Here is a 12,624-nt window from a genome sequence, read left to right as displayed (position 1 = left end):
AAGTTTTGTTTATTGTGTTCCTTTGTTTTCATGACAAATTTCTAGCACTCTAAGCTCGCAATTCTGGCACTGACATAGTGACATCTCTGCCAAGACACATATCATTCATTTTGAGCAATATTGCATATTGAATGGTGTTGTCAAGGATAATCACAAGTTCCACAACTTCTCATGATCATTCACTAGCCAAGCAACAGCATGAGTAGGCATGCTCTTAGACGCAGACATGGCTAACTACTCCATATTCAAAGCATCTTTCTGGGGTCACTTTGATTAGTAGCGATTGGCGAATTGCTTACTCATAGATTTGTTTGCAGGAGTTTGTTTAGCGGAAGGTTATCACAAATGAACCTCATGGCATCATTGCATTCATCTCTAGCGTCAAGGGAAATTTCCAAAGCAAGATGCTTAAGCAAGAGTTTTAGATATGTCATGAGGCATTTGCTGTAGTAGAGCCTTTGGAACTGGATCCTCTCTAAGAGCTCAAGATTTCTAAAGTAGAGGAGGCATTCCTCCCACCCTCAGATGAGAGCTTATGTGTTGCTGTGGTTTGTTCTTCTCTAGCCCTGCACAAGAATGACTTGGTAATCGAGAAGGCATTGTCAAAACTTGCAAGATACAAGGAGATCATCTAATAGTAGCAATAAATGCAGGAGAAGCTACTTAAGGAGTGTAGAGCATGCCACTTACAACAAGTAGAAAGACTAAGACACCCTTCTCATTTTTGGTATTGCTTGCATTGCAATGTTACAACGTATAGCATAAAGAGATGTTGGAAGCTTCACCTAGAACTTCAGCCATTTAGCATGTTTAGCAACAGCCTTTAGCAGGCAATACATCTCTTCCATGGCCAACAAATAGATACTAGCAACAACTAAAGCAAAAAGTGATTGAAGACACCCCTTCTTCGAGTTGTGGGAAGACACCAATGCATGTAAGCATAGTTTACATTGTAGAGGACAGTTATAAAATGGTTGCGGTGACTAAGGGGCACAAGAAAGTTTCTTCACCAGCCCTAGATATTGAAGGATCTAGCTCCAATTTCCAAAACTTCACCATCTCTTATAACATGCAAATTACCCCATGCTTCGGTATTTGCAGCACTACCCACATCCTTGGCCACAACTTTGGATCCAACAATTGAAAATTCATTTGACTTTTTGGGTGGGGTCTCCTAGCTGCCCTTCACTCTTTATCAGGTCCTACAGAAGGTTCTTGCTTAGATTGCTAGCACTCCAATCCAATTGCGATGCATACTTGGTTTTCCTTCTTAGATGGAGGATTTTGCCAAGTCCTCAGGTATCCCCATGTAACCTTAGCATAACATACATATTGTCAACACTCAGACCACTCAAGATCCCGGAGCATTCTTTGCAGAGGTCCAGATTGGTGATAAATCCTTGACAACACAAGCATTACTTGATTCTGGATCCTAGAGCAACATCATTTCCCTTGACTTGGCACACTCTAGTGGTTTGGAAGTGGCTGTTAACACAACTATCATCCTCAAAACATTTGCAATCACTCAACAGTCCTAGCGGGCATTTGCCAGAATGTTAAGATCTCAGTGTAAGGAGTGGTTTCCATGCTGGATTTCCTTGTTATGGACTTCTAATAGCTAGTATCTAGGAAGTTGAAGGACTCCATCCTGGGATGTCTGTGGCATCTTGCTACTACTTGCACAACAACTTTGGCCAAAGGAGAATTAATGATCACCGATGGTGTCTATGCAAAAACTCTTTTCAATGCCCATAGTCTTTCTATACTTCTATCCAACTTGTCTCAAGTGGATGCTTCTTCCATCACTGAAGTTGACCAAGCTCTCAAGGTTCTTTTCCCGAAACTTATCGAGGATGACACACTGCCAGAGATCCAAGTTGTTGAGTGCAATATGATTGACTTCTTCAACATGGATTGGACTACGTCAACACTTGAATTCTCTACCATCACTACAAAATTTTAGAGATCCTTGTGCTTCAATAAATCTGGGGATTTCACATTGATTCCTTCATTGTAGCACAGTGAGGAATTTGTCCAAGTGGTGGATTTTCCAGGCACTTTTCCAACTCCAGGACCATTTGAGAAGTCACAAGGGACTCATACCGAGGATCTCTCAACACCAACACAGAGTTTGGATGCATTGCATTTGAGCTTGGACATCAACAACCACAAGATATGAGTTTGTGACACATTTGTTGTTGTGGGGGATCCAGAAGCAATTCTTGCAGATGAAGTTGATGAGTGGTGGCTATTGGGATTGAAAAACCACTATTTGACCACTTTCTTCTAGAGAAGCAACTATCTTCAATTGCCTCTAGCAAATGCCTAGGAGTGGTATTTGCTGTAGTCATGAAGTTTTTGACTTGTTCTCATAGGGTGGAGCTTACATGTGAAGCTTATATCCACCCCTAAGTTTCTTATTGCATATTAACTCTACCTTTATAGGGAATTCCCCAATATGCATGTACTTTACCATGCAATCTTGGAAGCTTGGCAACCACATTGAGATGGAGTAGTTTCATGTGGTACATGGCAGCTTTGGAGCTGTCAATGAAACCAACATACAAGGCATCAACAACACTTTGGAGAGCATGACTTCTTCAGTCTCTTTGAGTACACTTTTGACTCTCTAGCTTAATGACTACTCTCGTGGTGGTACTTCTCACTCTAGAGCTGCAATCTAGCCTTGCTACTTGCTTGGGATACAACCATGACATAAAGGTGGTGGGCATTTTCCAGTAGCATTTCGACTTTTCCTTGGAGATTCTCCCAACTTGACACCTCGTTTCAGCTCTTCCCAGACTCAGGTTCATGGCTAGGTCATGATTTCATCTTGCTACAACACTCAAGGCATTTTTTGACATTGTTGACACTTCATCTGGCCACCAGATCTTCATCAACAACACATGACAATTTCTTCAGCTCTCTAGAGACAATTTCTACCATCTTGAGGAGGCTTCCATCCTTCCAGGCAATGCTAGCATCCTAGATTCTCTTACAGTGACACTATTTGCCACCTCAGGCATTCTTAAGGTGATCTAACACTTCAGGGCGATTCAGCCAATTTCAGCAACATTCCAGGCCTTCTACAGGATGCCTTGTGTCCTCCTGGAATGCTTCCATCATCATCACTTTCATAGAAGCCACTTTCACTATTTGCTCTTTTGGTAGTGAGATCTTTCCATCTTTACTTATTTTTCTTGGTTTTTCTAATTTTTCTTTGTTTTGAGGGTTGACATGCCTAGAAGAATGATTAAACATCTCAATTTTAGGGTTTTTGCAATGTGTTCTTGGCAAGTTGTGATCAGCATCGGGGCCACGATTGCCACGATCATTGCAGGCTACAGCATGCTTCATCTTAAGAGTGTTTTGAAGAATGTGGAAGTGAAAGAAACTCTTTCTACTGGAGGGAAGTCACTGGGCACTTCTATCGACATGCAAGGAGCTGCATGGGATGGGCTGGCATGCATCGGGGTTGGACTTGCTATCAGTCTTGGAGCTGTTGCCATCGCGCTGGGCTATGGACTGGGGAAGAAATGCTTGCCTTCTTAGTTGCTGCCAATCATACCAAAATAAGTTGCTTTCATCATTTAATTTGAGGCTATTTTTTAGTATGGTTTAACTTAATTTAATCATCGTGTTCTAATTGATTTATAGTACTTGTAAATATTCATTAAGTATGAAAAAATTACAGTTAAGAACTTGTGAGAGAAATCTAATGTCTCACAAGTTTTCCAAAGAGGAAATCCACTTACATGCTTTACTTGTTTTTATCTTTCATGAGATATCTAAACTTCTTATGTACTTCGGCAAGATTAGGATCCTTGATAAACTCAAGCATAACTAACATAAATGCAGCCTATATAGCATCAAGCTTGTCTTGGCACCTGCAGTAAAACTAAGATGTTGAAAAATATATTCAACAATTCAACTTAATTATCAAAGTTATAAGATAAAGAAAAACCTTTATCCCCTTTCACTCTTAAATGCAAAGCACTTAATGCAACATGCTCTCCATTAGTCCACTACTTTAACATGCTCATTGTGGCCATACCATGGCATGCAATGATGGCAATGCCAAGGTGAAAGTGTCCATCCTTCACAACCAGATAGAAAAGCCAATAAGAACTCAAGTAACTTTAACACACATACAAGATCCTAGTTGAGTGGAGCACAAAATTTTGCAAGACTGGATAAAATGACACAAAAGAATGCTAGATCATTAATTCAAACAAAATATGCTGTTACCATGCTACCACGCGAGAGTTCGAATCTCAGGCATTTGCGCTTCCTAAAAAAGATTAAAAATTCTCTGCCCTTTTTCTTGTCGTTTAGCTTGTCCACGTCATCACGCTCCTCCCGCGTGGGAACAACAGATGATTCTGGGTATATATGCTGTGATTAAACATCTCAGGCTTAGGGTTTTCGCAATGTCTGTCCCGCAGGTTGTGATCAGCATCGGCGCCACGGCCGTTGCGGGCTACGGCATGTTCAAATTGGGCGGAGCGCTTGATCCCAAGGGCGCTGCGAAGAATCTCCAAGTGAAAGAAGCTCTGTCTGCTGGAGGGAAGTCACTGGGCGGTTCTGTCGGAGATGGGCTGGCATGCATCGGCGTTGGAATTGCCCTTGGTCTTGGAGCTGTTGCCATCGCGCTGGGCTATGGGCTGGGGAAGAAATGAGCTCTTCTTCCTCCCCTCCTCCCTCTTCCTCAAGCTCTTTCTCTTCCAGTGATGGAAGCAACGTTGACACAGAGCTTTAGGGTTTTCCTTTCTCACTCCGATCTTCCAGGCTCCTCATGTTTTGATTCCTCCTGGGTGGAGCTCTTCTTGTAAAGAAATCGATTTTTGTTTCCGTTTCCCAAGCTTCTGTCTGGGAGCAAGCTGTTTGGAGTCGAATCGGGCTCACATTTTCTCTTGCAGGAGCAAGCTTTCCACTTTGCCAAAGATCAAACATTTGCTTTGAGAAAAAATCTCGCTAACATTTGCTTTGCTCTTCGACGAAAGCTATCGCGACAAAGCACACCAGAGCTCTTGGACAAGCCTACTGCCAAATGTTTGCCTGGAGAATCTGTCCCGGACGTGCGACCGCGCAGAGCTTCCCATGGACTTGGCGAGGTTTGGATCCTTGACAAACTCGAGCATAGCCGACGCGAACGCCGCAGGCTTTGGGTCGCACAGGAAGCCAGTCTTGGCGTGCAGCACGCTCTCCATTGGTCCGCCGCTGCGACATGCTATCACTGGTTTTCCTGCGGCCATGGCCTCCAACGGGACAATGCCGAAGTGTTCATCCTTCACAGACACAGAGAAAAGCTGATAAAAAACTCCAAGAGAAAGCAAAAGCTCGGCTTACCGACGGTGTGTAGATGACACACACGCAAGATCCCAGGAGTTCGTCCCTTGTTTGAGTGGAGCACGAGGGAAGAAAGAGGACGTGCTCGCTTATCCCGAGTTTGCGAGCGAGATCTTGCAAGTCGTCCAGAACTTCACAATTCTCTGTGACGCGTCTATCAAATCCTCCTGGATAAAACGACACTGTTAAGTAAAAGAGAAGGATGTGCAGTTTCGCTATACCAGCCAAGACAAGCTTCACCTGAGTGTTCTCGATCTGGCTCAACACAATGTCAAAAGCAGAGACTGCCAAAGACACATTCTTCTTTCTCTCGAACCGGTTGATGGAAAGGAAAAAAGGCCTGCAGCAAGACCAAGTTATTTCTAGAATCTAGAAAACAAAAGTCTTACGTTTCAGCGGGAAGTCCATCCACGTTTGCTTTCTCTGGCAGCGAAGCAAACTGTTCGACATCGACCGCCGGGTATAGAACTGACGGCCGCAAGCCTCGAGCGTGGAGCTTTCGAAATGTCCGTGCGAAGGTTGACGCAGTGAAATTACTGTTCACTAGGATCCGATCGGCCATTCCTGTATGGATACGTGTTTTCCAAAAGCCACAAGCTCAGAGCGAAGAAGACACGACTTTATACCAGTTGTTGTTTCTTCGAGCCAATCAATGGGCTTCCTGTACAATCTCTTGATTGTCGTCGTGTGTGGAGCCAGCAGCAAATCGGGAAAGTGGCAGTAAAAGACTATCTGTTGAGAAACTGGATAGAGGTCAGCGCAAAGGATTTTCTAGCACAGAATTTACCTTTGATCTCTTGATCTTGAGTATAGGAATCACTGCCGAGACTTGATCGACGAGGACGACGTCAAACTTTGGCCAGAACAAAACCATGCACACCGCAACAAAGACGCAGCGAATGTACGCACAGATCGCGTGGAGCTTGTTCCAGACGTTCCTTGGCAGAAAATCTCCATAGACTGTCACTGGAAAGCTCCCTTGAAAGAAAAGAAAAGAAATTCGTGGAGCGACCTTGGAGAAAAAAGCGAAGCTTTCGTCCTTACCATTCACAGTCTCCTCGAAACAGCGCCGGGGATCGTGATGCGCCGTGAAAACGCGGACGTCGTGACCGTTGTTCTTGAGCTCCAGCGCCGCGTCGACGATCAGCCGCTCTGCTCCCCCTGAAAGCACACGCGAATTCACGCAATTCGGGCGAGCCGCTCGCAAATCGCTGGAATTTCTCACCGATTCCTAGATCGGGATGGCAGATCGCCACGCTGAGCTTGCGCTTCCCCTCCATTCCCCTGCTCTGCTAAAACCCTAGAGCCCCGAGAATATCTTGAGAATATGCTAAAGCGTGAATATGCGCGAAGATCCTTTCAGTACGGAATTGTGTACGATTAGCATTTGCTGGATACAGCTGTCATGTATGCCATGCATGGCCATGCAAAGGCTTAGGGTTTAAGGGGGTTTTAGGGCATAGCGCTTTGTTTTTGGCATGGCATGGGCATTGGACGTGGCACCATGGATTAACTCCGCCTTACGGACGCGAGCCATTGGCTTCCAATTTGCTTGAGCCAGACAGGAAGAACAAGGGAAGAGCTTTGTTCTGTGCGTGAGAGCTGGGCGCGTGGATTCCTCGTTTCTCGCGCTCGATCGTCGCCATCGCCCGGGGTCTTTGCTTCGATTGCTGGAGGAGGATCGCGGCGGAGGCGCTGGCTAGAGCTGCATTCATCCCATGCCGCGAACGAGGGGGAGAATCGGCGGGAGTAGGGTTTGCTGACCGCGAGGTATGAGCAGCGCTGGAAGAAGAAGCTCTAGGTAGCAGCATGGGATTATGATGGATCCCCAGGCATTCGTCAAGGTCTCGATCGCGGCCCTAGGGCTGCGAATCCCGATCGCCTCCAAAGCAGCTCGCGTCGGCGTACATGCCTCCTCCATTCCCTGCTACTGCGAGATCAGCTTGCCGGGATTTCCTGTCCAGACGGCGCCAGTGCCGCTCATCACCGCAACAGCGCCAGAGCCGGATTCCAGGAATGTGGCGGCGGTGTTCTACTTGGATCACTCCAGCTTGAGGAAGCTACTGGCAGTCCAGTGCTGCTTGGGCTCGAGGAAGGCGGCTCCTTGCTTGAAAGTGGTGGTCTTCACTGGAAGGCAGGGCTCGTGCTGTGGTGTGAGAGAAGGGAGTTTCTTGGGGAAGTTTAGCATTGCAGTCGACTCGGAGTGGCTTTCGGGGAATCCACTCCAGCTTTACGATTCGTGGGCGAGCATAGGAAAGAAAGGTGGAAGTCCTGGAGCGGAGTTTCATCTCAATGCCAGGATAGAGGCAGATCCTCGCTTCGTTTTCCAGTTTGACGGGGACACTGCTTCCGGCCCACAGATTATACAAATCCAGGGAAGCTTGAGGCAGCCCATCTTTAGTTGCAAGTTCAGCAGGGATCGTAGTTGCCGCGCTAGGTGAGAAGCTCTCTTCGAGTTTGTAGCTTGGCGATGGCTTTCTCACTGGCATTTCTTCTTTCACTTTTTGCAGGCTAGGATTCACAGATACTCCAGCGAAGAGCTGGTCCACACCGCTAACAGGAGATAGAGAAAGAGAACGCAAGGAACGAAAGGGGTGGCTTGTGATGATCCACGACCTCTCGGGCTCTCCCGTGGCTGCGGCTTCGATCGTCACACCTTTCGTGCCGTCGTCGGGGTCCGACTACGTGAGCCGATCAAACCCAGGTGCGTGGCTCATCCTCCGCCCGGACTCCACCGGAGTCGATAGCTGGGAGCCGTGGGGGAGGCTGGAGGCCTGGAGGGAGAAAGGTGGCAAGGGTGGTCTCGGGTTGAGATTCCAGCTGGTTGCTGAAGGTGGTGGCATCACCAGCGTCGGGAGTGGGATCCTGGTGTCCGAGACGGTGATCAGCACCCAGAGTGGCGGAGAGTTCTCGATCGACACGGTCAGGCTGCGGGTGGAAGCGGCATCCTCGTCGTCTTCAACGGAGAGTCCTCACAGCAGCGGGGATGGCTTCCTGGGGCTGGGCTTCCAAGTCGCGGGTGGATTCGTGATGAGCTGCCCCGTCCACGGCGAGAGGAACAAGACGAACAAGGGCCGCTGCATCCAGATGGCTGTGAGGCACGTAACTTGCGTGGAGGACGCGGCGGTGTTCATGGCTCTCGCGGCGGCGGCGGACTTGAGCATGGATGCGTGCCAGCCATTCTCGAGGAAGCTGAGGAGAGAGCTTTGCTACCAGCAGGGCGAGTGAGATGATCGATCTATCATCGATCGAGAGAGACGAGGACGAGATGATCCGAGACAATGGTGATCGCGAGGACGAGACGAGAGGAGCGTGGCCAATTTTCTCCCGCGAAAGTCTATATGATTAAATAGCTAGAGATTAATTAAAGGAGGGAGGTTTAGTTTAAGCAATGGTTTTAGGGCAAGGTTTCTATAAATAATAGATTGGGGCTAATTTAGTGGCCAGTGTGGCTATAAACGTTTAAACCTCGCGAGAGAGGGACGAAGGCGCGGGACGATATTGCGAGCCCTAGATGTCGCAGCGATCAGGTCAGCGATTCTCCGCTCTTGTGTTCTCTAGATCCGACGCGCCGCGCAATGCCAGGCCATGGACGACAATCGATGCCTGTGGAAGAAGGACTGGCCGGAAGAATCCCAACTTAACGTCTCCTATCTGCTGTGAGATCGATTGCGCTGTGCCGGGAGCGATGGTTTTGATCGAGATCTTGCTGTTGCAGGTATTGCGCGATGAAGGATCGGGATCCTGAGCCAGTGGACCAGGAATCGCTCAAGAAGTTTTGCCAGGCTATGGAGAGGGTGACATTCGCAAGCTCCGACACACTGGTAAGCGTGGATGATTTAGCTGAGAAAGAAAGGAGAGTTCCTTTTCTTTGTTCTTGAGAGACTGGAATTTTTTTCTTTCTAAGAACTCTATTTCGTGTTTCCTTTCTCCAGGAAGATTACATCGCCAACATTGCGTGCTTGATTGAAGGGAAGTGCCACCAACGAATTGGCCCCGAGGAGAAAGATTACCTCAAGCTTGTCACAGAGGAGATCCTCGAAACCATGTCGTCATCGCCTTCGCAATCGCAACGGCGAGAAGACCATCCAACTGCGGCTGTAGCTCTTGGCGGTACGTTATCTTTCTTCCAAAGCTGTGTAAATCTTTGTTCCATGCAGAGGATGAAGCAGCACGAGCAGCCAGCACCAGCGAGACCACGATACCGGAGCTCGATCTCACCGATATCCCCGACTTTGTAAATTCAACTGCTAACCTCGACGACATTGAGATGACTCTGGACAGCATGCCGGATGATTTACACTTGCTCGACGATACCAATATGATATAATCAATCGATTGAGTCCTTCCTTCTGTAACGCCATACTCCTCGATATCACGACGATTTTGTATAGAATTTTCGAAGTGTCACTATAAAAGCAAAACACCATCATATAACTTTTGCGAAATAAATCAAACGAACTTTAGCTTACATGTTGTTCTTGTAGAGATTGTTCTTCCGGGCCCGACACAATTGGGCAAGCAGCTGCTGGTTCTTCCAGAAAGCATGGAGCAAATCGCTCAATCAAAAGTTCCAGCTTCTTCTCGAAAGGCCAGTTCCACTTATGTCCCAAGTGTACACGCATTTCGTGCCATCGCTTGAGACATATCTCTCCTGACCTGCATTGGACAAAGACTATAAAATATATGGTAGAAAAGAAAGAAAGCCATGCCTTCCGGACAATAGATTATCCCAGTCGATGGACTCTTCATCTGGCGCACCGGACTCGAGCATTCTGCGTAAACGACCGACACCACGAGTTAAAAACTACCAGGGAAAAAAGAAAACTCTGCCAAGTACCTCCGTAGAAGAAGATGGTCGTCGCCAGTTCCCCACTCCTTGGTTTTAACCATAGGAGAACACAAATCCCGGTACCTATGGAAGACAATCGCAAAGTTAGCAAGAAGAAAAAGAGGCTTTCATAGCTCTTCTTTACCAGAGAACTCGGTAGTGACTCTCTGGACGACCGGGTAGCTTTGCGGCAATCGAACGCCAAGGGATGTCTTCCTCTCTATGCCTTGGAACATTTAGCCGCGCATACTCGGCCAAAACGTTGTGGACTGTCGAAGTCACCTTGGCGATTTCCTCGCTTGAATACTTGCCTGTAAAAAAAAACACCCGGCTTGCTTGCTATCTTAACCAAGAAAGATCGTTACCTCTCTTCTGCAAAGCATTGACATAGTAATACTTTGTTGCAACATTGCGCTTATTCCTCCCAAGAAGCTTCGATATCAGCGTCCACCTTTTGCCATGCGTCAGAACAAGGCTGCCACACCAAAGCAAAAACTTCTTATAAAAATATATACACCACAGCGCATACCTTTGGAGCCGTTCCACTTCCTCTGGTGGCCATATCCCTTTCTGGCCGAAAATGTCCAAGACAGATTCTGCTCGATATTTTACAGAGATTGGGTTTCTCTCCGGAAGGCAAGCCACTGCCACAAAGTAGAGAATATTAGGATGTGAGCCACAACAATACAGTGTCTATTACCAAGCGCTTTCGAAAGCTCTCGCCCAAGTCGACGCTGCTCTGGAGTTTCTCGGTCCAGATAAAGTTTGTATGTTTCATGCAGGTCCAACCCCTTGGTCTGCGCAAGAAAAAAAGCAAAAGGAAAGAGTCAGCTTTACGAGTGAAGGCTAAAGTGCGTACCTCTGCAAACTGACGAACTGCTTGTCTTATCGCCTCGTCCTCTTCCTCGGTAAACTTCTTATTGTATAGGGGATCTTTCAATCTCCGCTCGCACAGAGGCCTCTCGTTCGGGACTGTCGGTTGTAACTCCACTCCACCGAAATGGACTTTCTTCTCTGTAGCGGCCTCGTTTAAAACCACCGCAGCACCGAAAGAGACCTTCTTCTTTATCTTCTCGTTTCGAATCGTAGACTCAGCATGGTTTCCCAAGTTCTTCGTACAAGTATGGAGATCGCCGCCTGTCTCGACGGAAACTGGTCTCTCAGCCTTCTTAGTTTTCTCTTTACGCTGTTTGTCACTACTGCCACGCTCGTCTTCACGCTGCTTGAGCTTGTTATCATCCTGACTTTCTGCCACCTCTAGTTTCTTCTTCCGCTTCTTTTTCTCGTAACAAGCAGCGGAGTTATTCTCTTGCTCCTCAGCCACGTCCACTGCATGAAATTTCTTTTTCTTCTTCTTCCTCTCCGGTTCTTGGTGTTCTTGATCATCGCCAGCTTCAGGACTCTCGGCATCGTCAAGCGCGGCTGCGTGTTTGTCTTTCTTCCTCTTCCTCTTGGAAGGAACTGGATCAACGTTGGCAGTAGCATTCTCCTGCCTAGATTCTTTCCTCCTCTGTTGATCGTCACTGCTTACTTTCCGATCGGCCGTATCATCACTTGCTATCCTCTTCTCTCGCTTCTTCTTCTCTAACTTCTTATTCTTCTCCGATTCGAGAGGAACTTTAGTACTGTCCTCTCGGATCTCGCTCTCGTCACAAACAGTGGGCTGATTCTCTTGTTCCTCCACATTTATTCCTGGCACATTCTTCTTTTTTTTCTTCTTCTTCTTATCCTCCTTTGCAATCTTTTCAACGTCAACTCCAGCATCTTCCTTGTGCTTTGTGCTCTTCGAAGAAATTTGAGCGGCTCCACCTTCTCGATCACCACCTCCGGCATTCTTCTTTCGCGTCTTCTCGTGACCATCTAGCTTCTTTTTCCCGTCCGAAATCTTCTCTTCCACTAAATCCTTGTCTTCGTGCTTTCGCTTTCGCTTCTTTTTCTCGTGGCCGGCTTCCTCTTCCTCTTCCTCCCGTTCCTTTTCACCCTCAAAATCCTCGTTTTTGGATTCTTCTGGAGCTGGATGCTTGGATTTTCTCCTGCTCCTCTTCTCTTTACCCTCTGCGATCTCTACCCCTGCGTCCTCGTCACTCTGGCGATTCACACCAGCATTCTTCCCCGTCAGCTCACCTGTGCGATCGCAATCCTCCACAGTTCCATCGCCCTTCTCCTCGATCGGATCCTTCGCGCGCTTCCTCTTGCGCTCGCCCATCCCGGGGGCCAAATTGACCTAAAACCCCGTCATCTAAACAGTATAGAGATTTGGACGGCAAGGATTCTCCGGCCCCCAGTTTTGGACGCCTACGCAACCCCATTCGTCTCGCGTGGCGCTCTATCAGCCATCCAAATCCCAAACGGCCGGCCATGATTTTGCAAAATGGTGCGCGCCTGGCCGTCAGATGCGCAGTTTGCGAACCACATCTGGGCCGTCGCGGTTTCGCAACGGACGG

General features: G+C 47.6%; 4 protein-coding genes across 5 annotated transcripts; 2 read left to right on the top strand and 2 right to left on the bottom strand.

The window, feature by feature from the left end:
• Positions 1-4,934: 4,934 nt before the first annotated feature.
• Positions 4,935-6,648, bottom strand: LOC9647090 (alpha-1,3/1,6-mannosyltransferase ALG2). 2 transcript variants are annotated; one of them, XM_002979906.2, is made up of 8 exons: positions 6,575-6,648; positions 6,394-6,510; positions 6,137-6,327; positions 5,976-6,081; positions 5,739-5,913; positions 5,571-5,689; positions 5,350-5,516; positions 4,935-5,288 (listed from the first exon to the last, which is right to left on the bottom strand). In XM_002979906.2, the coding sequence occupies exons 1-8, from the start codon at positions 6,627-6,629 to the stop codon at positions 5,004-5,006; spliced, it is 1,215 nt and encodes a 404-aa protein (XP_002979952.1). In that variant the 5' UTR covers positions 6,630-6,648; the 3' UTR covers positions 4,935-5,003. The 2 variants fall into 2 exon arrangements, with proteins under 2 accessions (XP_002979952.1, XP_024540902.1); XM_024685134.1 differs by having other exon boundaries at positions 6,137-6,510.
• A 233-nt stretch (positions 6,649-6,881) lies between these two features.
• LOC9647089 lies at positions 6,882-8,795 on the top strand. Its single transcript, XM_024685068.1, has 2 exons — positions 6,882-7,786; positions 7,860-8,795. Exons 1-2 carry the CDS (start codon positions 7,167-7,169, stop codon positions 8,575-8,577), a joined length of 1,338 nt encoding a protein of 445 aa, XP_024540836.1. The 5' UTR covers positions 6,882-7,166; the 3' UTR covers positions 8,578-8,795.
• A 21-nt stretch (positions 8,796-8,816) lies between these two features.
• On the top strand, positions 8,817-9,700 carry LOC9649642. Its single transcript, XM_002980049.2, has 5 exons — positions 8,817-8,879; positions 8,935-9,008; positions 9,068-9,173; positions 9,285-9,462; positions 9,510-9,700. Exons 2-5 carry the CDS (start codon positions 8,938-8,940, stop codon positions 9,677-9,679), a joined length of 525 nt encoding a protein of 174 aa, XP_002980095.1. The 5' UTR covers positions 8,817-8,879; positions 8,935-8,937; the 3' UTR covers positions 9,680-9,700.
• Positions 9,646-12,409, bottom strand: LOC9647088 (RNA polymerase I termination factor). Its single transcript, XM_002979905.2, has 9 exons — positions 11,040-12,409; positions 10,881-10,977; positions 10,710-10,824; positions 10,546-10,655; positions 10,326-10,491; positions 10,190-10,264; positions 10,062-10,124; positions 9,822-10,008; positions 9,646-9,759 (listed from the first exon to the last, which is right to left on the bottom strand). The coding sequence occupies exons 1-9, from the start codon at positions 12,384-12,386 to the stop codon at positions 9,757-9,759; spliced, it is 2,163 nt and encodes a 720-aa protein (XP_002979951.2). The 5' UTR covers positions 12,387-12,409; the 3' UTR covers positions 9,646-9,756.
• Between the last annotated feature and the right edge of the window lie 215 nt (positions 12,410-12,624).

The sequence above is a fragment of the Selaginella moellendorffii genome, unplaced genomic scaffold (assembly GCF_000143415.4).
Source record: "Selaginella moellendorffii unplaced genomic scaffold, v1.0 SELMOscaffold_43, whole genome shotgun sequence".
Classification (NCBI taxonomy): domain Eukaryota; kingdom Viridiplantae; phylum Streptophyta; class Lycopodiopsida; order Selaginellales; family Selaginellaceae; genus Selaginella; species Selaginella moellendorffii.
This window is presented reverse-complemented; position numbering and strand designations above follow the sequence as displayed.

What these genes read in the sequence shown, in the direction of transcription:
- LOC9647090 (XM_024685134.1), bottom strand. Translation starts at nt 6,629, where the DNA reads ATGGAGGGGAAGCGCAAGCTCAGCGTGGCGATCTGCCATCCCGATCTA. An exon ending in TCAAGATCAAGAGATCAAAG is followed by an intron (nt 6,082 to 6,136) that starts GTAAATTCTGTG and finishes GTTTCTCAACAG; the next exon opens with ATAGTCTTTTACTGCCACTT. An exon ending in GGTGAAGCTTGTCTTGGCTG is followed by an intron (nt 5,517 to 5,570) that starts GTATAGCGAAAC and finishes CGTTTTATCCAG; the next exon opens with GAGGATTTGATAGACGCGTC.
- LOC9647088 (XM_002979905.2), bottom strand. Translation starts at nt 12,386, where the DNA reads ATGGGCGAGCGCAAGAGGAAGCGCGCGAAGGATCCGATCGAGGAGAAG. An exon ending in AGTCACTACCGAGTTCTCTG is followed by an intron (nt 10,265 to 10,325) that starts GTAAAGAAGAGC and finishes TGTCTTCCATAG; the next exon opens with GTACCGGGATTTGTGTTCTC. An exon ending in GACCATCTTCTTCTACGGAG is followed by an intron (nt 10,125 to 10,189) that starts GTACTTGGCAGA and finishes TCGTTTACGCAG; the next exon opens with AATGCTCGAGTCCGGTGCGC.
- LOC9649642 (XM_002980049.2), top strand. Translation starts at nt 8,938, where the DNA reads ATGGACGACAATCGATGCCTGTGGAAGAAGGACTGGCCGGAAGAATCC. An exon ending in CTTAACGTCTCCTATCTGCT is followed by an intron (nt 9,009 to 9,067) that starts GTGAGATCGATT and finishes TTGCTGTTGCAG; the next exon opens with GTATTGCGCGATGAAGGATC. An exon ending in TGCGGCTGTAGCTCTTGGCG is followed by an intron (nt 9,463 to 9,509) that starts GTACGTTATCTT and finishes TGTTCCATGCAG; the next exon opens with AGGATGAAGCAGCACGAGCA.
- LOC9647089 (XM_024685068.1), top strand. Translation starts at nt 7,167, where the DNA reads ATGATGGATCCCCAGGCATTCGTCAAGGTCTCGATCGCGGCCCTAGGG. An exon ending in GATCGTAGTTGCCGCGCTAG is followed by an intron (nt 7,787 to 7,859) that starts GTGAGAAGCTCT and finishes CACTTTTTGCAG; the next exon opens with GCTAGGATTCACAGATACTC.